The sequence below is a fragment of the Geotrypetes seraphini genome, chromosome 5 (assembly GCF_902459505.1).
Source record: "Geotrypetes seraphini chromosome 5, aGeoSer1.1, whole genome shotgun sequence".
NCBI classification, from domain to species: Eukaryota; Metazoa; Chordata; class Amphibia; order Gymnophiona; family Dermophiidae; genus Geotrypetes; species Geotrypetes seraphini.
In genome coordinates, this window is record NC_047088.1 from 69,250,488 (window position 1) to 69,275,337 (window position 24,850).

The window sequence follows — 24,850 nt, forward strand, 5'->3', positions numbered from 1 at the left end:
TATTAGGTTCTTACCTCAATAATCTTTCCTGTAGATGGGAGGAGAGGTCATGAAGCCTGCCTGTCAGATGGTACTTTGCCTGCTTGCATTTTTTGTAAAGTACTGTATTGTAGAGGACTGTCTGCCTCAGACAGGTATGTCTAATAGATGTTTGCATTTCCCTATTAAACTGAATGTTGAGGCATCTGAAGTTCAAGAGATTAACAAGAATTGTTAAGAAATACTTAACTAATAGGGCAGGTACACTCAGGTAGGTGGCTTGTTTTATTCCACCTTGTCTTTTTGTTTAATTCATGTGATTTATGCAAGTTCCTTACGGAGCATAACAGAGTAGTAATTATTAGGGAGTTTCTCCATGCCCCTCCTTTCTGTGTATACTTTCTAGGATTTTAGAAACTTAAGGGCTACAGCACAGTTCATTGGGGAAGGAGGTGGAACCAAAGAAAATGATCGACATCTTCTGCAAACATACTCGTGGTTTGAGGTTGACAACCCATCCTGTCTATTCAGGACCTCCGTTCAATAAGTGCACAAACAGAAGGAAATAGATCACCTACACTGTCATTAAAAATATTTTATTAAAAAAAAAAAAAATAAAGTGTTTTTTCAAGATAAAGAGTTTTGAAAACAGCCATTTTTAAATATTTTTAAAAAGTAACGGTAGTGTACAGAGATGTAGAAATCTTATGGGATTCTGTCCCACCAAGAGTAGCCAATAAGTGAAGGCAGAACTACATGCTTCCAGCAGCTGCACAATATATGTTCACTGTGTTAACTTATACACAGTTGGTGCATGTAGGCATGCCTTTACTACCCAAGTGCTCAGTTAAGGTAGCTTACTTGAAGAATGCTTCATGCCAACCAAGGCTATTGCTCATGTAATGAAGAATCCTTCAGTAAGAAGTGCTGATACAGCCTAACTAGTAACCATAATAAAGAGAAGGTTCGACAATTTTGTTTCTGGAGTTTTACTAAACCTGCTCAGTTCCTCTTTATGATGTCCTTATTAGGCCACTTAGATTAATAAGCTCTAGCTATGTGGTACCTACTCACCCGCTGTATCAGATATGATCTTTAGTCTAAGGACTATTAAACTTCAGTCACTCCATCTACAAAGTGAGGAGGCAACACAAACTGATCTTTCAATGCCAAAATGAGTTTTGTTTCAATTTTTCTACAGTATATTTGTAAATGCTTAAATTTAATTGTGCATTTGTAGCTTATAATCATAACGAGCAGGTACCCTGGTCTGAAATGCTGAGTACATACAGTCCTGAAGTTTCAAAACTGAAAGTGTTGTTCCCAAATTCTTCATACACAGCCTATTACAGAATCAAGTAATGCTTTCAAAACTGAAGTTTACTTTCCCTTTTCAGTAATTTGAAAATTTTTTGCATAAAAGCACTGCATTTTTAAAAGCTTAGCTATACAATCCAGTGCAGTAATACAGGGTTTTAAGGCCACTAGAGTGTTTCACAACACTGACCATATGATCTTTTCTCAGGGTATAAGGCAGTAAGCTATACAACCAGTTCACCTTGAGACAAACAGTATAGTCAACTCTATAGCAGAATGTTACAATAATAACACTTTTTTTTTTATTAACTCCTACAATAGTACCACTGCTCAAGGAGTGTAATATACCAGCTACCAAATGAAGCTTAATGATTTCACTTCAGGGTGAGACAGCTTCTATTGGTCTTGAGCAGCGGTTCTAGAATCACTGGAGAAAAAACATAAAAAGTTGATTGCTGGTCCACTACACTCCCCAAGAGGCAATATGCACCAATAAATGATTGGAGGTGTAGAAAGCATTAAGTTTTCACTACACCCACAACATTTTCTGCTAATCTTCTTGCAGTCTTTCATACTCTTTCCCTTTCTTCCTCTACATCTTGAACAACTTTACTAGTGTCCTCGGGGCTGAACAAGACCTGATGCAGAGATGACTGGTACCTTCCAGCTTCACTCCAGGAAGTTAGCTGAGGGCTAGCCCCAGCTTGCCTCAAGAAAAGGGGCAGCAAGTCTGGAGTAAAAGGGATATCCCGGAAAGCATGAATTAGGAAGATACCAAAGACTATAGTTAAAAAGCCACTGACTGTGCCAATGATGTTGTCCAGTGTCATGTGCTGCCATTCCCTGAAAAGGATGGCAGAGCAGGTCATAACAGCAGTGGTAAAGATGACATAATAGATAGGTGTCACCACAGACGTATTAAAGATATCCAGGGCCTTGTTAAGGTAGTTGATTTGTACACTGATACAAGCCACCAGGCAAAACAGCAGCACCCAGCCCAGTGGTTCTGTCAGAACCGGCTTGCCTGCAAACAGCTCCTTGAGGACGATTCCCAGTCCTTTGACACAGGACACAGAGAATGAGCCAATAATAGAACAGATCAGAACATAGACCAGGACATTGTTCTGACCATAACGGGGGCCAGCTATAAAGATGAGAAGGGCACTGCTAACCAGCATGCACACTGCAAAGATGATAAATCCTAGGAAGAAGAAACAGGGCTGGTTAGTAGCTTCCAGTACCCATGAGTGGATCCAATACAAAGAATAAAAACCAAATGATCAGTTAAAATCATGATATCAGAGTCTGCCACAGCTCAGTTTTCTTTTTCTCTCCTACCACAACCCATTACAGTAAAACCTTGGATTGCAAGTAACTTGGCATGCAAGTGTTTTGCAAGACCAGTATACACACATCACAACTGAGCCAATGGTTCTTCTCTCTCACTGTCACTGCAGGAGTGTAATGACTGTTCTAAACAAGCAAGGTCTTGCAATATGAGTACATACAGTATTTCATATTAAAGTTTTTGGGTTGTGGAGTTTCCATTATTTCTTATGGAGAAATTTGCTTTGATATATGAGTGTTTTGAATTACAAGCATGTTTTCAGAACAAATTATGCTCACAAACCAAGGTTTTACTGTATTTACTTCTAAGCCCACCCTTGACTTGTTAGATATGTGGCTTTGGTTATTAAGACTAATAGGTGTATGACTGGCAGGATTCTTTTCGGGCCACTAATATTCCCTGGCAATACTGTTGACTGTCATTTCTTGTTTAAACTTACATGAGAAATACCCAGGTCCAAGAATTTGATATAGCACTCACTTTTATTCTTTTTAAAAACATGTTTAATTGCTGCATTAAAGCAATTTTGTATGTATGCTCACCAGATACACATACAGTAAAACCTTGGATGGCAAATGTTTTGCAAGATAAGCAAAACATTTTATTAAATTTTAACTTGATATGCAAGCGAGGTCTTTCAATACAAATACATGCAGTATACACACATCACATAATCACAACTGAGCCGATGGTTCCTCTCTCCCTCTCTGACACTGAAGGAGTGTAATGACTGTTCTAAACAAGCAAGGTCTTGCAATACGAGTACATACAGTATTTTGTATTAAAGTTTTTCGGTTGTGGAGTTTCCATTATTTCTTATGGGGAAATTCGCTTTGATATACGAGTGTTTGCATGTTTTCGGAACAAATTATGCTCGCAAACCAAGGTTTTACTGTATTATCACTTCATAAGAATTGCCGCTGCTGGGTCATCCTGCCCAGCAGTCCGCTCATGCGGTGGCCCCAAGGTCAAGACCAGTGCTCCAAATGAGTCCAGTCTCACCAGTTTAGCATGAACTTGTCTAACTTTGTCTTGAAACCCTGGAGGGTGTTTTCCCCTATAACAGACTCCAGAAGTGCATTCGTTTTCTACCACTCTCTGGGTGAAGAAGAATTTCCTTACGTTTGTACGGAATCTATCCCTTTTCAACTTTAGAGAGTGTCCTCTCGTTCTCCCTACCTTGGAGAGGGTGAACAGTCTGTCTTTCACTACTAAGTCTATTCCCTTCAGTATTTTGAATGTTTTGATCATGTCCCCTCGCAGTCTCCTCTTTTCAAGGGAGAAGAGGCCCAGTTTCTCTAATCTCTCGCTGTACGGCAACTCCTCCAGCCTCTTAACCCTTTCAGGACCAAGGGACATATTTGTCCCATAACTTTAAAATCCTATAAATTTTGATTGGGATAGTCTACAGTTCTAAATTTGATATGTACGGATTCCATATGATACTGCCTTTATGTAAACAAACTGGTTCCGACATTCATTCATTAGCGTCGTTGCTAGATTGACGAGAAGATTCACTTGCCACACTGTCCATAAGCCAGAAGTGTGATTTTTTTAAATAAAAATAATGATATTTCACAAAAAAAATCAATTTTTTGGCATCTGCAAGCCCTTTTTACCATAAAAATGTCGTCAAAACCACAAAAATTGGCCTACGATCCTTATGGTCCTGAAAGGGTTAACCATTTTAGTCGCCTTTCTCTGGACCCTTTCAAGAAGTAGTAACAAAGGAATAGCATCACTGTCCAAATAAGTCTATTGTCCTGATCCAGTCAACAGCTGTCTGTTCCTGGCAGAGGAAATCAACTCTGATGCTTGGTTACAGTTCAGTTATGTGCAAAAACACTGAAATGCAGCTTAACTTGCTACTCTCCTGCAAATCTGAGAAACAAAATTCACTACCTACAATTTGCTCTTTAAGTACTTTCAGTACCTGGATCTTTAAGCTTGTCTGCCATCTCCTGCAAGGTGGACACCTCCTCCTCCTGTGGGGCATGAATCACCATAACTGTGGAGCCTAGAATGCTCAAGAGACAGCCCAGCTTCCCGTGAACATTCAGCCACTCGTTCAGGAAGTACGAGGACAACACTGCACTGAAAGGAAATTACACATCAGGAAGAGTATGGGATGTGGGAGCAAAGCACACAAAGAGGAAGCACAATACAAGTAGCAAGGGACACAGAAACATATCCAGTAACAGAGCACATGTTACCTCTACACAGAAATGGGGACCGAGACAAGCACAGAGAATGCATTGCTGGTACCATGGGGAATATAGAAGTGCAGTGAGCTACTCTGACAGCCTTACCTCACTAACACACTTAGTGCACCCAACGGTGTGACTAAGGTAGCTGGGGCAAAGATATACGCCGCAAAATTTGCAGCTTCTCCAGCTGCCACTGTGGGAAAAAAAGCAATTTGTCCATGAGAAACAGCCAGCATGGTACTATAGTGAACAGGGAATGAATATGAAATCATGTCCCACATCAATATATATTGGATAAAATACAGCAAACATGACAGTCAAGTTACTCCACATCAAGAGAAACATCAGGACACCTAAATGAGAAGTCCAAAAAGGTGCCATAAATGCCCATGTGGTCTTCTAAAGCAGGCTCCTAGATTCAGCCCCTGTAACGTGCAAATGCAATGTACATATTTACACCTGCGCCAAAGCTGGTGTAAATGTATGCTTTAATTCTAAGCATGTGCTCATATATTTTATTCATGTATACATAGAAAATCCATCCCTGCTCTGCCCAACATATACCATGGCTACACATGATACATGTTTTAAATATGCCCCATTTGGTATCTATGCATATTTTGCTGTGCAATTTTATAAACATTCTAAGGCATAGTTATTTAGATTGATCTATGGGCTATGATGGCTGTTTAGGACTGGGACTGAGCCTGGTGCTGGGTCAGGGATGGAGGCATAAAGAAGACTAAGAGGTAGATTGCATTTGTACTGATACCTCATATTTGTACTGAATTAATGTAAGCCATTCTGTGGCTTTTTGAAGAAACAGTATGTATGCATTTCAGCCAGATATGTAAGCACCACCATGGTTCAAGTTGAAGTGGCTCGAATGTGGAATTTTTTGCCATATACTCTGAGAAGTGTAAACTCTAAACCACTGTTCAGAAAATTGTTAAAAGCACAGCTTTTTATTCTGACTTTTAGCATGAAATTTTAACAAAATGATGATGTGACACACTTTGGAAGAATTGCTTAGTATATGGAGTTTTGCTGGCACATGTTATTTGTCTATGTTTGATTTTATGTATGTTTTAATTATGTATACCACCTAGAATTATAAGATAGTGTAGTTAATAAATTTTGAAATAAATACTGTATATATAAATTTTTGGGCCACAAAAATGGAGGTCTCAGTTAGTATTTGAGTCTTCCCCCTCTTGGACCTATCACAGGCTTACCTTAAGCCCTGCTGGTCCAGTGGTGAGCCAGGACAAGAATGATGCTCCTGCACTGTGCAGTCTCACTACTCAAAATGTCTGATGCAAGTTTATTTATTTATTAACTACCTTTTAATTAAGAGATTCCCCAAAGTGGTTTACAATGCATTGAACAGTAATCAAGTACTCTTAAGTATTCTCCCTATCTGTCCTGGCAGGCTCACAATCTAACTGTGGAACCTTGGGCAATGTAGTGCCAGAGTCACAAGGAGCAGCTCTTAAGAACATAAGAATAGCTTTACTGGGTCAGACCAATGGTCCATCAAGCCCAGTAGCCCGTTCTCACGGTGGCCAATCCAGGTCGCTAGTACCTGGCTAAAACCCAAGGTGTAGCAATATTCCATGCTACCGATACAGAGCAAGCAGTGGCTTTCCCCGTGTCTTTCTCAATAACAGACTATGAACTTTTCCTCCAGGAACTTGTCCAAACCTTTCTTAAAACCAGCTACGCTAGCCGCTCTTACCACACCCTCTGGCAACGTGTTCCAGAGCTTAACTATTCTGAGTGAAAAAAAATTTCCTCCCATTGGTTTTAAAAGTATTTCCCTGTAACTTCATTGAGTGTCCCCTAGTCTTTGTAATTTTTGACGGAGTAAAATAAAATCGATCCAGGTGGTAAATGAGAGGGAAATAGATAAACTAGTATCACCAGATAGTTTGGATTTGTCTCACTTTCTTGAGTCATCTAAGGACACAATTACAAAACGAGCTACACTCTTGGTAGCTTTCAAAACAGAACTAGAGAAACAAGCCATTTTGAAGTTATATTTTACTAAGAAACAAATTCTGTTTTGTGGCCAACGAGTGTTAATATTTCCTGATGTGTCTAAGCAGACTCAGTTAAAGAGGAAGCAGTTTCTATAGCTTAGGCCTAGGGATCTAGTGGTGGGTGTGACCTTCTTAAAATTTCCTTGTAAGTGCCTTATCTCATTTGCAAGTGACAAATATGTGTTTCTGTAACCAGCCCAGCTAGAAGATTTTCTTAGATATTTGCAGATAGTTTCTTAAACTCTTATTTGTTAGGGAGGAAAATTGCTGATACTTAAAGAATGTACCACATGTTTTTGCCTGCCTACATGTTTTTTCCTTTTATTAATTTCCTAAGCTCCGGTGCTTCTGGCCATTTAATGTGGACTAGATCATTGATAATTCATTGCCTTGGACTTTATTTACTGAGCATTTTTATGTTATGTTTTGAAAATTGATATACTTGTATTTTTGTTATGTAATTGTAACAAATAAATAAATTAAAAATCGATCCACTTGTACCCGTTCTACTCCACTCAGGATTTTGTAGACTTCAATCATATTTCCCCTCATCCGTCTCTTTTCCAAGCTGAAGAGCCCTAACCATTTTAGTCTTTCCTCATATGAGAGGAGTTCCATCCCCTTTACTATTTTGGTCGCTCTTCTTTGAACTTTTTCTAGTGCCACTATATTTTTCTTGAGATAAGGACACCAGAATTGAACGCAATACTCCAGATGAGGTCGCACCATGGAGCAATACAGGGGCATTATAATATTCTTGGCTTGTTAACCATGCCTTTTTTAATAATTCCTAGCATCCTGTTTGCTTTTTTGGCCGCCGCCACCACACATTTGGCAGGTTTCATCATATTGTCTACGATGATACCCAGATCCTTTTGTTGGGCGCTTACCCCCCAAGGTGAACCTTAGCATCCAGTTAACTGTGATTCAGGTTATTCTTCCCAATGTGCATCACTTTGCATTTGTCCACATTAAATTTCATCTGCCATTTGGACGCCCAGTCTTCCAATTTCCTAAGGTCCACCTGTAATTTTTCACAATCCGCATGTGTTTTAACAACTTTGAACAGTTTAGTGTCATCTGCAAATTTAATCACCTCACTCGTCGTTCCAATTTCTAGATTATTTATAAATAAGTTAAATAGCACTGGTCTCAGTACAGACCCCTGCAGCACTCCATTGTTTACTCTCCTCCATTGATAAAAATGAGCATTTAACCCTACCCTGTGTTTTCTATCAGATAACCAATTCCTAATCCACAATTGAACTTTGCCACCTATCCCATGGCACTTTAATTTTCTCAGGAGCCTCTCGTGAGGAACTTTATCAAAAGCTTTCTGAGAATCTAGATACACTATATCATCCGGCTCACCTTTATCCACATGTTTATTCACACCTTCAAAGAAGTCAAACAAATTGGATTACCAGGAGTATTCTCCTATTTTTATATCCCCCTCATAGCTCACTGCTGCAACAATCCTCAGCTTAGGATTCCTTCTAGATCCTTGAAACCATGGATGGAATGAAAACCTAACTCAGAATATGAGAACTGCCATAGACCAAAGATCCGGAAACCAAAGAAGAGAAGTACTGCAGAGAAGATGTTTGTGATACCGGATTTATTGAATCATACAGCAATTTGTAGTACTCTATACTGTATAGTACACTGTATCCACATAGTATGAAGAATTTGTAAGGATATGGACGGACCCAACGTCCAAAGGTCCACCATGTTTAGTATGGGAGTTTGTGGTGCGATGGTTAGAGCTACAGCCTCGGCACCCTGAGGTTCAAATCCCGCACTGCTCCTTCTGACCCTGGGCAAGTCACTTAATCCCCATTGCCCCAGATACATTAGTTAGAGTGGGAGCCCACTGGGACAGTTCAGGGAAAATGATCGAGTACCTGAATAATTTGTAATCTGCATAGAATTGTAGGATATGTAGAATATAAATTATTAAAAATAAATTAAATAAATAAATCCTGCTTTCTATCACTGACCAATCCAAGTTATAGGATCCCAAAATGTAAATAGATTCCATGCTGCTTACCCAAAGGAATAAGTGGTGGGTTTTCCAAAGTCCACCTGATTAATAACAGCATAGGAATTTTTCCTCTAAGTATTTGGCCAAACCATTTTTAAACCCAGCAATGCAAAATACTTTTACTTCATCCTTCAATAAGGAATTCCTAAGCTTTCTTACAAGATAGGGTTCGGTCCTGGGCCCACTCCTCTTCAACATATTCATTAGGGATCTGACTCAAGGGCTCCAAGGCAAGGTAACCTTATTCGCTGATGACGCCAAACTATGCAATGTAGTAAACGGCTATAATCTTCAGGATGCTATGGAGCAAGACCTGCGTACTTTAGAAAGTTGGTCCTTGATCTGGCAGCTGGGCTTCAACGCCAAGAAATGTAAGGTCATGCATCTCGGCAACGGAAATCCTTGCAGAACTTACACCCTGAATGGAGAAACTTTAGCAAGGACTACGGCAGAACGAGACTTAGGAGTAATCATCAGTGCTGACATGAAAGCAGCCACTCAAGTGGAGAAGGCTTCATCTAAAGCACGGCAAATGATAGGCTGTATCAAGAGAAGCTTCGTCAACAGGAAACCTGAAGTCATGATGCAACTGTACAGAGCCATGGTGAGACCACATCTGGAATACTGTGTTCAATTCTGGAGGCCACATTACCGTAAGGATGTGCTCAGAGTCGAATCGGTTCAGCGGATGGCCACCAGGATGGTCTCGGGGCTAAAGGGTCTCCCGTACGAAGAAAGACTGAGCAAATTGCAGCTCTACACTCTCGAGGAGCGTAGGGAGAGGGGAGACATGATTGAGACATTTAAGTACATCACGGGACGGGTAGAGGTGGAAGATGAGATCTTTCTTCTCAGGGGACCCTCGACCACAAGAGGACATCCGCTCAAGCTCAGGGGAGGGAAGTTTCGTGGAGACACCAGGAAATACTTCTTCACGGAGAGAGTGATTGAGCATTGGAACGAGCTTCCAGTGCAGGTGGTCGAGGCACGCAGCATCTCAGACTTCAAGAACAAATGGGATACCTATGTGGGATCCCTACGAGGTCATGCCAAGGGACAGGGTCACTAGGACTGAATGAGCGGGTCAGCAGAGTGACAGTATAATTACAATTATTCTTTAGGGGGTCAGTAGATTTAAGAGGGTGGGTAAATAGTGTGGGCAGACTTGATGGGCTATGGCCCTTATCTGCCGTCATCTTTCTATGTTTCTATGTTTCTATGATACTTGATTGAAACATTGCATAAAGATTTTGTGCTTGCCAACCACCATGCCATGGCACACTGGTATACTATCAGCTTTGCAACTGAAAGGCACCAGTGCCTAATGCTCAAATCTAAACCAACACCTGGGTTCTACTTTCCTCTGAGCAGCAAGAAACATCAGGAAGCAAACTAAGCATCTGCCTAGGGGCACAGAGTTTTTAGGGTGTGGCAGCACAGCTTCAGTACACACAAGAGCCTTCCTCATGCTGGGGTAAGAGCAGATAGCGTAGCTGGTTTTAAGAAAGGTTTGGACAATTTCCTGGAGGAAAAGTCCATAGTCTGTCATTGAGAAAGACATGGGGGAAGCCATGGAATGTTGCTACTCTTTGGGTTATTGCCAGGTACTGGTGACCTGGATTGGCCACCGTGAGGACAGGCTACTTGGCTTGATGGACCATTGGTCTGACCCAGTAAGGCTATTCTTATGTTCTTCCCCCCAGGCTGTGGAGTCAGTAGATAAATCCTTTGACTCCTCAGTTTCTGGTACCCACCACTCTGACTCCAGGTACCCAAAATGTCTCTTGACTCCTCGACTCCAACTCTGACTCCACAGCCCTACTTCCCCCTGTATTGTCCTGCATGAGCCCCCAAGTTACAGATGAGTGAGTGCTGCACAGGCTCTGTAAGTAAAGGCCAACACTGAAACAAAGTTGTATCCCATCCTCCAACTTAACAGAGCCTACTCCATGCTCACTCATCTTTAAGGGGCTGGCACAAGAGGAGGAAAAGAGGTCAGCAGTGGTCCGGAAGCAGGAAGGGAAGGAGAATGAGATGCTGGGCAACTGGGTATAGGGGAAGAAGAGGAAATGCTAGCCACCTAGAAGGGAGGCATGGGAGAGAAGGAAAGGGCAGATGCTGAATTACTGGGAGGGAGGGGTAGAGTAGTGTGACAGAATAGAGAATGACATGTGAACAAATTTGTCCCCATCCCCATGGGATCTATCTCTATCCCCATCCCCACGAGTTCTGTCCCTGTCCCTGCCAGCTCTGTCCTCATTTGCCCAAGCCCCGAACACTTTAAAATCATAAGTGTTCGAGGCTTGTGTGGATGAGGACAGAGCTTGTAGACATGGGACAGGTACAGATCTCTCGGGAATGGGGTGGAGATAGATCCCGTGGGGATAGGGACAAATTTGTCCCTGTATCAATCTCTATGACAGAGCCTTGAGCCAGCTGGGAAGGGAGGGTGGGTGTGTATGACTGAAGGTTTACCTTAGCTGGCTCTGGTAATGGTTCATAAAACATGCATAAATTTCTTCCATGCATCGTTCATGCATGACTCTTTCCTACAGCACAAGCCCTGGAGTGTGAAAAATAGTAGGTAGTGGACTGGGCCAGACAGTTGGGCCTCACCTTTTGCAGCATACTCACAAATACCTCCTCTTCCCCCTCCTTTCAGTCCTTCTAGCCTGTCTTATCTTCAGGCAGAATGTCCCAAAGAATAACTTTTCCCTTCTCCTGTGCTCATTTAAGGACTGAGCTAATGCATTTTGCTGGACTGGGGTCCAGGTTCATGCTTCCCTAACTCTTCTTTTTGCTATACGAGTCCTCTCCATATCTGCATTATCTGCTTCACAGAGTTTGTTGTGTCAAACATTTATTAATTTAGGTGTGCCATGGCTTGAAAAAGGCTGGAGCTTTAGTTATCTTTTTGATTTCTGCCTCTGAATCAGTAGCTGGCCATGTGCACATCTCCATAGTTTGTGTTTGCATAAGGATACCGTTGTGATTATTACACTACTTATGCTGTCTCACCTGGACCCTCAGGGATAATTTCTGTGACACTTGTCTGTGGAGCAGGAGATGGATGCGTTTTCATGGACTGCCTTGTCCCTCCCCAAAAGCCCTAGTTTGGTATTAACACTTGTACACTGAATGTGTTTACCTGCTTCATGGGCAAGGAGAGAGAACATGGGACACTGTGCAGAACCCTAGAATCAACAACTAGGATAAAAAGGGGACAAAAGAGCTAAAAAAGGTAAAGAAAGTCTACCATTAGAAAAACTAAAACCCATCTCCAAACTGCAGAACAAAGACTGAATCAGTTTTGTCACGATCATAATAACAGTAACAGAATTAAAACTAAAGAAGAAAATCTGTGATAATGAGCCACTTCTGCTGTGAGAATACTTACTAGACAGCATGCCTGCCCACCAAAGCCACTCACGCAAGTATGCATGGCCACCCTGACCTAAGGAGAAAAAAAAAGGGTTGTGAACACAGCTTTCCAAATACAGAACCAAGACACCAACAAATCCAAACAGGCAGAGGGTTCCAAAGACAAAAAAATGTGCAAACTCTGAAAATTACTCAGTGGTATGAAGACAAAACCGAACATGATTCTGCTGAGTACATCGTCCCAAAACTAGAACCCTGCTTTCAAATCCAGCAGAAAGCATCCACCCACAACACGCGTTGTATTTTAGACATGAAATTATAAATATTGATTTGTAATCCACCTAGGTTTTAGGTGGAAAAGATATTTTTAGCATAAATCAATCAGTCAATCCCAGGGCACCCACTTGCAAAATGACTTTAATCAAACTGAAAAACAATTTTTAAATGAAAACTAAACAGAATTAATTTCCCAAACACTAACAGATCAATGTTCACAAGACTTGTGTGAGTAGAGCTGGCTTTTACCCCCCCCCCCCACACACACACCCAAGTACTCCCCTTTCAAATACTTCCACCCCACCCCACCCCCTTGTCTGGGTAACTTTGGGTACACAAGTTTAGCAGATAAAAAGGGGACAGGACTGAAAGTGTAAAACACAGCAGGCCAACAGATTTAGCCAGATAGAGCCATAAGGAAAAATTAAGTTCTTATCTCGATAATCTTCTTTCTATTAGAAAGGCATACCACTCTTGAACCAGTGAGTTATTCTCCTTTACTTGTAAATTTGTAAAAGGCATCATCTACATTTTTCTCTTGGCTCCACCTCCTGCATCTCTGGGCTGTGCCCATTTCTTCAGTTCGTGTCAAAGCAGCTGACAATTCCTATAAGAGAGGAGAGAAGGCAGGAAACAAGGTACTCTCCGACCAGCCATTTTTTTTTCTGATCTGCAACAAGTCAAAGGCAACAAATCAATGCCAATATAACTGAGAACAAGGTGGAAATGAACAAGCCACCTACCTGAGTGCAACAAGCACTAACACTTATGTAGCTCTCAAGCCTCACTTTTTTCTCAGTGGAATCAATCAGTACTTTTTGGATCTGTCCGACAACAGACACCAACATCTGGAAATACGTACATGTCTGAGACAGCAAGCAGGCTAACAGAAATCTGAAAGGGCAAGCCTTCAAGACTCATATGCCTTTCCACTAGCAAGAAGATTATTAAGGTAAGAACCTAATCTTCCCTTCTAGTGCAAAAGGCAGATGAGTCTTGAACCAGTGAGACATACCAAAGCAGTCCCCTGAGTCTAGGGCAGGGCAGATGAGCCTGCTGCTAGCACTGAGGTGCTGCTGCTGCTCCGATCAGCTATTCATCCAAGTACAGATGCACCTGGATCCCTGCTTTGCGCAGGTGTGCTGCAACAATGACCATCACCTTGATAAAGACCTGTGCAAGGCACTAACCAGCCCAAATGGGAGCACTAAGAACTGGAAATGGCTTTCTAGTAGATGAAACCTCAAGAACTGCTTATGAGCCGGAAATACTTGAATATGTAGGTATGCCTCTGACAAATCTAGAGAGGCCAGAAATTCCCCCAGTGCTCTCCTCTCTGAAAGATATGACCTCTCCTTTCCGCTCAGAGAGAAATATATCCTCTGCTCCTCTCCTCAAGAATTTGAATTTTTAGCCCTCTAGAATAATGTCCAGCACCCATTGTCTGAAAAGTCTTTGCCCCGGCCTCACTGAACACTGAGAGTCTCTTTCCTATTAAGGGTAGCTCGAGCTCTGTCCTGGCATCATTGGGACTTCTTAGGCGTGGCTGTTGAATGAAAACCTGACATCTGAGCTCTTCTGGAGCCCACAAATCTCTGTTTGGATCCGTGAAATGAGCTCTGCGCAGAGGAGCCTGCCAAGGACTAGTAGCCATGAAAGAAACTACAACATAGGGACATCCAGCCCTTTGCCATTGAACGGAAGCCAGAGGCAGAATCTCCTGCCCATTGTCTTATCCAAAGCATTCTGCAAGTGGAGACAGAAAAGTAGACACTTTGCTCATGCGCACCACAAAGGAAGTCTCTGCCACCACTCTCAGACCTAAAGCTTCAAATCGGCATTTGAGGATTAAGTCCACCCTGTAATGCTATGCATCCTTTAGAATTACTACACCTTCACTAGAAAGAGATATATGCTTCATAATTAGCGAATACAACCTAGATGGCACCAATAACTGCTGGCACTCAGGAGTCATCAGATACAATGTTGTCATGGCTCTGGCATATCTCAAGGGGTCTTCTGGCAGTCCACTACTCTGTCAGCATCATGGTGATCTTTGGATGCAAAGGAAAAATAAGGACTGGGTCTAAGCGAAATTTGAGCCATGGAAGCCTGAGGCAGTTCCAAACTTGAAGTTAAGTTTGGAACTGCCTCAGACTTCCATGGCTCAAATTTCTCTTAGACCCAGTCCTCATTTTTCCTTCGCATGGCTGGTAGCACCCACTTTTGATCCAGAACCTCTAAACCTGAAGATTTACTTTGTGGGAGCAAAGAAATTGAACCTGACATCCAGTCATCTCAGTCCTTTTCCGATTGGTTCTCTAGTTCTTGCAGAATGCCTTTCCACAAAAAGAACCAGTGCTCTGTAAGGGAAAACCTCCCTGAATAGTCACCGGCTTACATCCAGGCTGTGTAGATGACCCTGAATATTTCATATAAGCTTTAAACATTACACTCACAAAATCAGAGTCAAATTCCTGAACTGGATCTCCCAAGGACCTCCACAGAGACATTTCTTGTCTCCTCATGCATTCTGAAGCCACAGCTCTGGTTAAGTGTGCACGGAGATTCTCTGGCAACTACTTCCCCACCAACAAATAAGCGGAAGCAATAGCCTCTTTGACTAGAGGTTGTAACTCCTTCCGAGGCAGAGTTGTCCCAGAAATCCTGGGAACCTCTGGGGCACCATGAAGACTCGAACTTCAGATTAACAACCTCAAAATAATAACAATTACAGAGCAGAAGAAAAAAGACACCTTCTCAACTTGCCTGCAAAAGGAAAAACTGAGATAGGGACTGCCCACTGACACAAGTAGGCAGAGCTGAAAAGATGTAAATGATTCCTTCTGCAAAAACTTGCAGGTAGAGGTGAATAACTTACTGGTCAAGACTCATGTTCCTTTTGCACTGGAACAGGCAGTGAACAGCTCACTGTTCCTTTTATTTTTGGGGGTGAAAGACTGTAAACCTGGAAAGGGTTGAACACTGAAGAAAAATGCTTGCATGTCTTCTCCAGGAATCCTATAACCTTTACGGCTTGTGTGTCTTCTCCAGGAGCCCTATAACACCTACTACTTCTAATTATTTCTATAGCACTACTGGATGTATGCAGTGCTGAACACATTACATACAGGTACTTTTTTTTCTGTCCCTAGTGGGCACACAATCTAAGTTTTTGTACCTGGGGCAATGAGGGTTAAGTGGCTTGGCCAGGATCACAAGAAGTTGCAGTGGGAATTAAACCTAGTTCCCCAGGATCGCAGTCTGCTGCGCTAACCAAAGGCTACTCCTCCACTCTGACCCAATGCTGCTTATAAATTCGCCCCAATTTGCATGAACTCTAATGAACACCTCTTCTTTAAGGGCTCTACAACTGACTATAATATTGCTCATGTGGATAACCTTAAGCTATGCCAGATGATAGACTCCAAAAAAGAGCAACCTAATAGAGCAGTGGACTTAGAACCAGGAAAGAAAGATTCAAATATAAAATATAAATTTAGCTCATGCCTCATAAATTTGCCTCTCCATTCTTTCTTATGGATTGCCTGGATGCCAGAAATAGCACTACTTTATCTGTACTCTTCTTTCATATCAATAAACTAAACAAAATTGTGTATTTGGAACAATAGGAACCGAGGCTAGAGTACCTGCCCTCACCAAGCCACTGCTGGACAACTTGAGGAGTCCTTTCTTCTTCAGGATAAAACTTCCACCAATGAAAATGCAGGATATGACAGCCAGTGCTAGTCCTATGTAGAAATTACTGTGGTTTGGCTCTGCCTCCATCATGGATCTCTGAATGATAGAAAGAGCACAGAATTAAATGAAAGCTAGGTATTCTACATGGTGCAAACAAAAATTACAGTTTACCTACAATCATAAGTGACCCAAGTTATCTGAATGATTCTAAGCAAGCAATGCAGGACATCTCAGCTTCTTGCTAAGAAAGAATTTCAATTCTTATACTTTGAAAATGAGTGCTTCAAAAGAGATCTGGTTAAAATCATACAGTTGCTCTAAAATAATGGAACTTGTATATGACCTGATTGAATTTGGTACAGTTCCCAATGTTTTAAAGGGCTTAGTGGATAGAGCATAAGATTGAAGCCCAGTAAGCCAGGGTTCAAATCTCACATGTTCCTTATGATCTTGGGAAAAGTCACTTCTCATGCCAATGGTGCCTGTTTACTAAGGGTCCTTTTACTAAGGAGCATGAATGAATTTAGCCTATGTTATCAATTAGCACAGATTCGCAAACTAAAAATCTAATAAGCTTATCTAAGGGGCTGAGGCAAGAAAATGTGTTCAGGTTTTGCCCAGGGTTAACGTGACTTTAGCACACAATTTTGAGGGTGTATGATACAGAAATAGAGATTGTGCAGAAGATAGCCCTCTGCAAAGCTTTGCATTTAGATACCAGCAATGATACCAGCTGTTCTACCCAAATGCAGAGAAATGTGACGAAGACTGAAAGCTGAGTACAGTGCAGCAGCATCTTTGAATAGTAATGCCTGTTTCTTCTTTTTGCTGTGAGCATACAAGACCCTCATCTTTTTTTCATAGCCTCTATGAAGAGCTTGGGTGTAAAAAGACAACAAGGGAGGTTCATTGGAAAACACATCTCTGCACTTAGAGTGGCACACATTTGTGCATGTGCTGGGCTACCATTATGTGCATTGTACACAGCACTAGCGGCCTTTAGTGAAGAACCATGTGTGCATGGTGTGCTCTCCTTGCTTAGTGTGTTTCAGTGGCGTACCAAGGGGGGAACGGGGGGCGGTCCACACTGGGTGCACGCCCCAAGGGGGTGCACAACTGGCCACCCACCGGGGAATAGGCTGCCACTGCCGCCATCGGGAACAAGCCGGCCCCGAACTCTCCCTGCTTTTCTTCCCCGCGGGGCCGACCAACTCTTGCCACCCGACATCAATTCTGACATTGGAGAGGACATTCTGGGCCAGCCAATCGCTGCCTGGCTGACCCGGAACGTCCTCTCCAACGTTAGAATTGACGTCGGGCGGCGAGAGTTGGTCAGCCCCGCGGGGAAGAAAAGCAGGGAGGGAGAACTCAGCGCCAGCCTGTTCCCGATGGCTGCAGTGGCAGCCTTTCCCCGGCGGCGGTGGCAGCAGCATGTTTCCCAATGGCGGTGGCATGAGGGAGGGCAGGGAGAAAGAAAGGGGGAAGGGTGAAACAAAGAAAGAAAGAAAAAAATGGGGCACAGAGAGAGAGAAAGACAGACATAGAGAAAGAAAGGGGGCATGGAGAGAGAAAGAAAGAAGGGCAGGGTGAAAGAAAGAAATGGGGCACAGAAAGAGAGAAAGACAGACAAACAGAAAGAAAGGGGGCATGTAGAGAGAAAGAAGGGGCAGGGTGAAAGAAAGAAATGGGCATGAAGAGAGAGAAAGACAGACATAGAGAAAGAAAGGGGGCATAGAGAGAGAAAGAAAGAAGGGGGCAGGGTGAAAGAAAGAAATGGGGCATGGAGAGAGAGAGAAAGACAGACATAGAGAAAGAAAGGGGGCATAGAGAGAGAAAGAAAAAAGGGGGCAGGGTGAAAAAAAGAAATGGGGCACGGAGAGAGAGAGAGAAAGACAGACATAGAGAAAGAAAGGGGGCATGGAGAGAGAAAGAAAAAAGGGGGCAGGGTGAAAAAAAGAAATGGGGCACGGAGAGAGAGAGAGAAAGACAGACATAGAGAAAGAAAGGGGGCATGGAGAGAGAAAGAAAGAAGGGGCAGGGTGAAAGAAAGAAATGGGGCACGGAGAGAGAGAAAGACAGAAATAGAGAAAGAAAGGGGGCATGGAGAGAGAAAGAAAAAAGGGGGCAGCGTGAAAGAAAGAAATGGGGCACAGAGAGAGAGAGAAAGGCAGACATACAGAAAGAAAGGGGGCATAGAAAGAGAAAGAAAGAAGGGGGCAGGATGAAACAAAGAAAACGTTGGGGGAGGGAAGAGGTCTGGAGGAGAGGAAGCATACAGGAGGCTGAAAGAAGGGAAGAAATATTGGATGCAACCAGGATAAAATGCAACCAGAGACTGATGAAATTACCAAACAAAGTTAGGAAAAATTATTTTATTTTCAATTTAGTGATCAACATGTGTCCACTTTGAGAATTTATATATGCTGTCTATATTTTGCACTATGGCCCCCTTTTACTAAACCGCAATAGCGGTTTTTAGCGCAGGGAGCCTATGAGCGTGAAGAGCAGCGTGGGGCATTCAGCGCAGCTCCCTGCGCTAAAAACCACTATCGCAGTTTAGTAAAAAGGGAGGGGGTATATTTGTCTATTTTTGTATAGTTGTTACTGAGGTAACATTGCATAAAGTCATCTGCCTTGACCTATTTGAAAACCTGCGGAATATAAATGATAATTAACATTTTCTCTGCGTACAGTGTGCTTTGTGTTTTTAAAATGTTATTGTTGGTAGATCATTTTGATTTGGCCACAAAGGTAAGGGGGAGAGAGGGAGGGGAGCTGCTGAAAGACCTCTAGTAATCCTTGCAGGCTTGACTGTGCAGGGAATTATTTTTGTAAAATCATGTTGTTTATGTGACTGCCATTATTTAGACTTTAATTTCTATGAATGAAAATGATATAAAATTACTTGCTTGTTTTTATGTGCGTGCGCTGAAGGAAAGTGGAGAGAGAGTGGGCTGAGGATGCTGAAGGGAAATGGGGAAGAGAGAGTGGGGAGAAGATGCTGATTTATAAATTGACAACTGTACAGAATATTGTTTCTTTTTATACTTTAATATAATAAGTTCAATATAAAACAATTCAAGGCTTGTGTGGATGGAATCAGGTAGTTTGCGGGAATGGGGACCGAGCTTGCGGTGATTAGTCCAATAAAATGGTATTTTCTTATTTCTTATTATTTGTTTTATTTTTATTTGTTAATTTGTAAAGTGGTGATTGTTATGTATCAGTTTTTTAAAATTTACATCTACTGTCTTTATATTTTGCACAGTATTAGAAAACATGTGTTACTGTTTTTGTGGTGTTGCATTGTATGCAGAGTCTGGTTTCTTGGCAGTTCAGTTTAACTTTTGTCTACATATTTCTATTTTTAGTTTGTGATTATTCCATATTGGGCGAGGGTGTATCTCTGTTCTGTGTGTATGAAAAGAACATAGTTTTCAGTTGGCATTGACTGCAGGATCAATTGACTGTGCGGGATCTGGCTTGTTTAGTTTTACAATGTATGTGTTGGTGTTCACTGCAGTGTTTAAGATACTGCCTTTTCCTAGGTACACTCTTGTTGTGCGATATGTGGCTTGTTACTAAAAATCATATTTTTCATATAGATGGGGGGGGGGGTCAAAAAATGATGGGCCCCAGGTGTCACATATGCTAGGTACGCCACTGGTGTGTTTGCATATAAGTTTACTACAGTGCAGAGAAGTTTATCATTACACTTATGTTAGGAAGCAACATGCTAAGCCATCAGTGCAGAACTCTAATACAAGCTTACTGTATTGGCCCCTGAGGCAATGCAGGGTTAAACAACTTGCCTAGGACTGCAAGAAGTCACAGTGGGAGCTGGACCTAGCTTCTCTGATTCTCAGCCTTCTGCTATAACCATTAATCTGCTCCTCTGGTCCATGTGTGAACAAAAGGAGTTTGTACACCAGAAGATCATGGACTGCCTGATAGTAAAGAGGGTTCTTTGTTGTTGAGACCATCTGTTTTATGTCAGCATGACCTTCCCTATCCCTAACTTCCTGTTGGCAAATGGAGGCTATTGGTATTTATGATGCTTTGTTGTTGAAGCACAAAATGGATGATCCACAAGCAGCAGGAAACCTTTCTAAAGTAAACTAATGTGGTCCACCAGCACACTTTCTATGCCAGGAATTGCTCACATAATTTCACAACCAAATGCACAAGAATTAGCTGACTTTTCCTAAACAAGATCAAGGGAGTACAAACTGATATATACATAACCTCCAAAACACTATAATCCCAAAGCTCCAACCAGATCCTTTTCTAAAATATGGGGGCCATTGACATCTTTTTGTGATGATTAAACCCAGTTATTCTATTGAAATTTACACCATGAATAATAGAGAGGGGGAAGGGTTCTTCCTTTATTGTGTATACTATTAATAATAATGGGAAGGGGGGGGGGGTGTTAAGGGTTTATATATATAATTGTTGTTTTTCTTGATAGATTTACAAGTGATGTTTTCAAGAATATGTATGATATTAATTTGTACACTTGTTGAAAGATTAAAAATGAATAAAGATTTAAAAAAAAACCCAAAACACTATAATCCCAAAGCTCCAACCAGATCCTGAAAACACAGAACCTTGTATAGTTGATCAAATCTAGAGCGATTTTGAACTTCCTACCACAGATGATATAATTTCTCAACTGAAAAGATCCAACAAAAGCTGTGTATTGAATAAATATCCTTTATGTCTCTTCACACACATCCCAAAGACTATAACACTATGGCTAGTCTCACTATGCAACAACCTATTAGTACCTGAACATATGGGCCACATCACACTTACACAGATTCTAAAAACTCAAGGAGAAGACCTATCTATCCCATTAAATTTCAGACCAACTGTCAGTATTCCTCTTTTAACTAAACTAGTCGAAAAGCTAGCTTATCATCAACTCACTGTTTACATTAACAAATCCTCTTACCTTTACCCTACACAATTTGGCTTCTGCGCATATCACAGCAAAGAACTCCTATTATTGACCTTACAACCAAAATCAAACAGACGCTGAGTAAAAGACAACAGTCATATCAGCTGCCTTCGACTCAATTGACCATGACCTATTGCATACCAAACTAAACTAACTAGGCCTAACAGGGTCAGTCCTTCAATGGTTCAAAGTCTTTCTAGAGTGCTATATCTGGAAGGATGGCACTCTCACAAACCTGGGAATCCTTCTGCGACGTCCTTCAAGGTGCCTCTCTATCTCCCATATTATTCATCCTTTTCATGAGCTCCCTAGCTAACACTGCTTTCACAAAAGGAGAATGCCTCCTATCCTATGCAGATTGCATATCCCACTTGAAAATGACTTGAATGAAACATCCACTAAAGTATCAGATGATATAGAAAAAATATACTCCTGGGCATTACGTAACAAACTTAAACACAACCAAAACCAAATTACTGTGGTTCCACAACCCATCTCAGACAGTTCACACATCCCTATCACTACCAACAGGATTTACTCTAAACACAGGCAAAACTGCTAAGGTCCTTGGAATCACGCTTGACTCGACTCTCATATGAACCCCAGATCTCCAACTTATGGAGATAAACCTTCTACTGACTGAAGCAACTAAGACTGGCCTCACTTCCATAATCACCATTTTGCCATCCTAGTCCAAATGCTGACAGTCTTATCACAGCTTGACTACTGCAACTCGCTATACGCTAGCTTAAGTTCATCTCTACAACACAAGCTACAAATGACTCAAAACACAGCAATAAGACTGATCTTCAAACTAAAAAAAAATATGATCCTTTATCAGAATACTACCACAAACTTCATTGGTTACCTATACATGCACAAATTACATTCAAGCTATCCTGCATCATGTTCCATACCCTATATGCCAACACCTCAGAAAAATAATTCAGCTCTTCTCCAAATCACACTTATCATCCAGGATCCACAGCACAAACCCATTAATGCTTCCTTCATCCAAAGAAATCAAATACAAACAAAGCCATAATTCCCTATTCACCTACAGTATACAACCTGGAACAGTCTTCCAACACACAACGAGGAATCATGAGGACAAGATGACAGGAGTTCAGCCAAGAGTGTATAGTTCAAAAAAATCACTTTATTGGTGAATATGTCACAATAGATCAAAGACTTGACACTGGCAGTGTTTCAGCGTATGTGCCTGTCACAATCGCTCAAAGACTCGACACTGGCAGTGTTTCGGCATCCGTGCCTTTATCAAGAGTCTGTCTCGAATATAGGCACCTTGAACACATGCACTTGAGTCAAAGCATTGGAAAGTCTGGTAAAAGCAAGGAAGAAACTAGTTTTTCTGCAGACACTAGTTTCTACCTTGCTTTCACCAGACTTTCCAATGCTTTGACTCAAGTGCGTGTGTTCATGGTGCCTATATTCGAGACAGACTCTTGATAAAGGCACAGATGCCGAAACACTGCCAGCGTCGAGTCTTTGAGCGATTGTGACAGGCACATACGCTGAAACACTGCCAGTGTCAAGTCTTTGATCTATTGTGATATATTCACCAATAAAGTGATTTTTTGAACTATACACCCTTGGCTGAACTCCTGACATCTTGTCCTCATGACTCCTCGTTGTGTGCTTTCGTCTCATCGTTAAGGCCTGACCTTGGCTTCTGATTCAGTGTCTTCACAGTCTTCCAACAACCATTAGAACAGAACTGAACTACCTCAGATTTCAAAAACCAATGAAAACCCACCTTTACAACCAACCTTGACAACCTATAACTTAATCACTGTTGCTGTTCCAAAAAAACCATCCTAAGAAGACCGTCACCAGTACCACACCAATATATTATCTTAGATACTGTATATTCACCATGGGCAACCTATACAAAACTGCAATTTGAAATGCCAGAATTTCACTAAACTAAAACTTAGTTTTATAGACCAGGTCTTCAACCAAAAGGAGCTCGACTCGGTTAATAATAAAGTAAACATAATACTTAAACAATTTGTATTCAGAATGCAGTGGTTTATACCACACAATTTAGTGTAGTGTGGTATATGCACTATGGTATACTGTATACCATAGTGGTTTAGCACTGTGGTATGTGCAGATTCCACTGACCCCAGCCAGCAGAAACATCAGGGTGCATTTAAATTGCTCTTGACCGTTTATAATCTAATCTAATCTAATCTGAATTTCTGTATCACACTTATCCAGAATAGATTAAATGTGATTTACAAGAGGCCCATACATTATTATGGGAAATTAAAATAACAGTAACATATACCACACTAAACTCAGCAAACTCATACACTCACTCACTGTGGTATAGACTACTGCATATACCACACTAAACTCAGCAAACAAAAGTGTTCATATAAAGGGTCACGGATTTAACATACCACTTTTCTATGGTACGTTTACATGTATTATGCAGGTGCTCACGATCTGTCATCCCAAACAACTTGATAAGAATCTGTAGCTTTACATACAGAGCATCTTTACTCCATTCTGCTCTGTGGTAACCAAGTATAAAGCGGTTTAATCAGTTAAAAATGCTTTCAGATTATGTATGCATACTTTAAAGTATGTCAATAAAGATACAATAACAAATCACATTTTAGAATAAAACTGCCTTCAGTTTGTTTTGTATCATGACCTGCTCCCCCTATTTACAAACCAGAGCCAAGCATCACATACGCGGTTATTTGTAGATCACAGGGCAAGAGCATTACCCGAAGCGGTAAAACTGTTATTGGTTTTTATTACCTCAGCACAGCTGGACAGTGTAACATGCGGGAAAGAGAGTAGTTAAACTTCAACAGCCTTTCCGTTCTCTTTCTGTACTTCCAGCCAGACACAGAACTGCCGGCCGGCTGTCCGGCAGCTAAGCAGAACGGTTTCACAGCTCCGGAGAGCTGGTGCTACTGCATAACAGACACTGCAACCCAGAACAAGAAAGTTAGTTCCCCGCCAAGGGGCTGGACGGGGGAGGGACACTTTTAATGGAGAGGGGGGGGACACTTTTAAGAGGAACACCGCTAACAGGAAAACATTAAAAAATAAAAAAAACCTAGAGTGAGGGGAGAAAGGAGACGCCAGAGAACGGAGTTGCTGCAGTCAAGGAGTATGGCAAGAAGAATATCGGTGGCACAGTGAAGCTGCCGGGGGGAAACAAAATGGTGTGCACCTCTGTTCTCAATAAAATCGGAGACTGGAGGTGATTTAGCTCCACTCTCTCATCTCCATACTTTTGTTACTCTTTTGGATACGTGTAACCTTCACGCTTACTCTCTCTTCTAGCTCGATTACCATAGTAACTAAAGACTTCCTGTCTCCAGGGGGCATCACAATGCTTATAATCCCGGCCCGCGTCCTCTCCCTTTCCGTAGAGGAGTCACTCCGGCACAGCACACACAGAGTTAAGTTTTCATTTCCCACGATGCTTTGCTGTGATGCAAGGGCTTCCGGAAAATGGCGGTTGTGTGAAAGAGTAAAGCCCCGAATCACACGGTGGGAGTTGGTTTCGTGGTCCTGAGTCGGGTAACGTTACTTTCTATACTA

At 41.8% G+C, this 24,850-nt stretch overlaps 2 protein-coding genes across 8 annotated transcripts in view; one reads left to right on the forward strand and one right to left on the reverse strand.

The window, feature by feature from the left end:
• Positions 1–556: 556 nt before the first annotated feature.
• LOC117361401 (magnesium transporter NIPA2-like) lies at positions 557–24,732 on the reverse strand. Of its 3 annotated transcripts, XM_033946664.1 has the most exons (7): positions 24,599–24,727; positions 24,056–24,227; positions 16,245–16,392; positions 12,335–12,391; positions 4,954–5,044; positions 4,578–4,738; positions 557–2,497 (listed from the first exon to the last, which is right to left on the reverse strand). In XM_033946664.1, the coding sequence occupies exons 3-7, from the start codon at positions 16,384–16,386 to the stop codon at positions 1,866–1,868; spliced, it is 1,083 nt and encodes a 360-aa protein (XP_033802555.1). In that variant the 5' UTR covers positions 16,387–16,392; positions 24,056–24,227; positions 24,599–24,727; the 3' UTR covers positions 557–1,865. The 3 variants fall into 3 exon arrangements, with proteins under 3 accessions (XP_033802555.1, XP_033802552.1, XP_033802554.1); XM_033946661.1 differs by lacking the exon at positions 24,056–24,227 and having other exon boundaries at positions 24,599–24,732; XM_033946663.1 differs by lacking the exon at positions 24,599–24,727 and having other exon boundaries at positions 24,056–24,292.
• Positions 24,334–24,850, forward strand: part of TAF7L (TATA-box binding protein associated factor 7 like) — a 64,048-nt gene continuing 63,531 nt past the window's right edge. For 2 of the 5 annotated variants that reach the window (XM_033946665.1, XM_033946670.1), the window contains exon 1: positions 24,700–24,829. The gene's annotated coding sequence lies outside the window, so the exon portion shown is untranslated. Of the gene's footprint in view, positions 24,507–24,699 lie in introns of those variants that run through there. The other 3 variants (XM_033946667.1, XM_033946666.1, XM_033946669.1) reach the window with 3 other exon arrangements.

Bases quoted from the DNA above. Each gene is read 5' to 3' on its own strand.
- LOC117361401 (XM_033946661.1), bottom strand. From the start codon at position 24,634: ATGCCCCCTGGAGACAGGAAGTCTTTAGTTACTATG. The intron at 16,393-24,598 runs GTAATCGAGCTA...TCTATCATTCAG, and splicing joins GGAAGTCTTTAGTTACTATG to AGATCCATGATGGAGGCAGA. The intron at 2,498-4,577 runs GTACTGAAAGTA...TCTTCTTCCTAG, and splicing joins AGACAAGCTTAAAGATCCAG to GATTTATCATCTTTGCAGTG.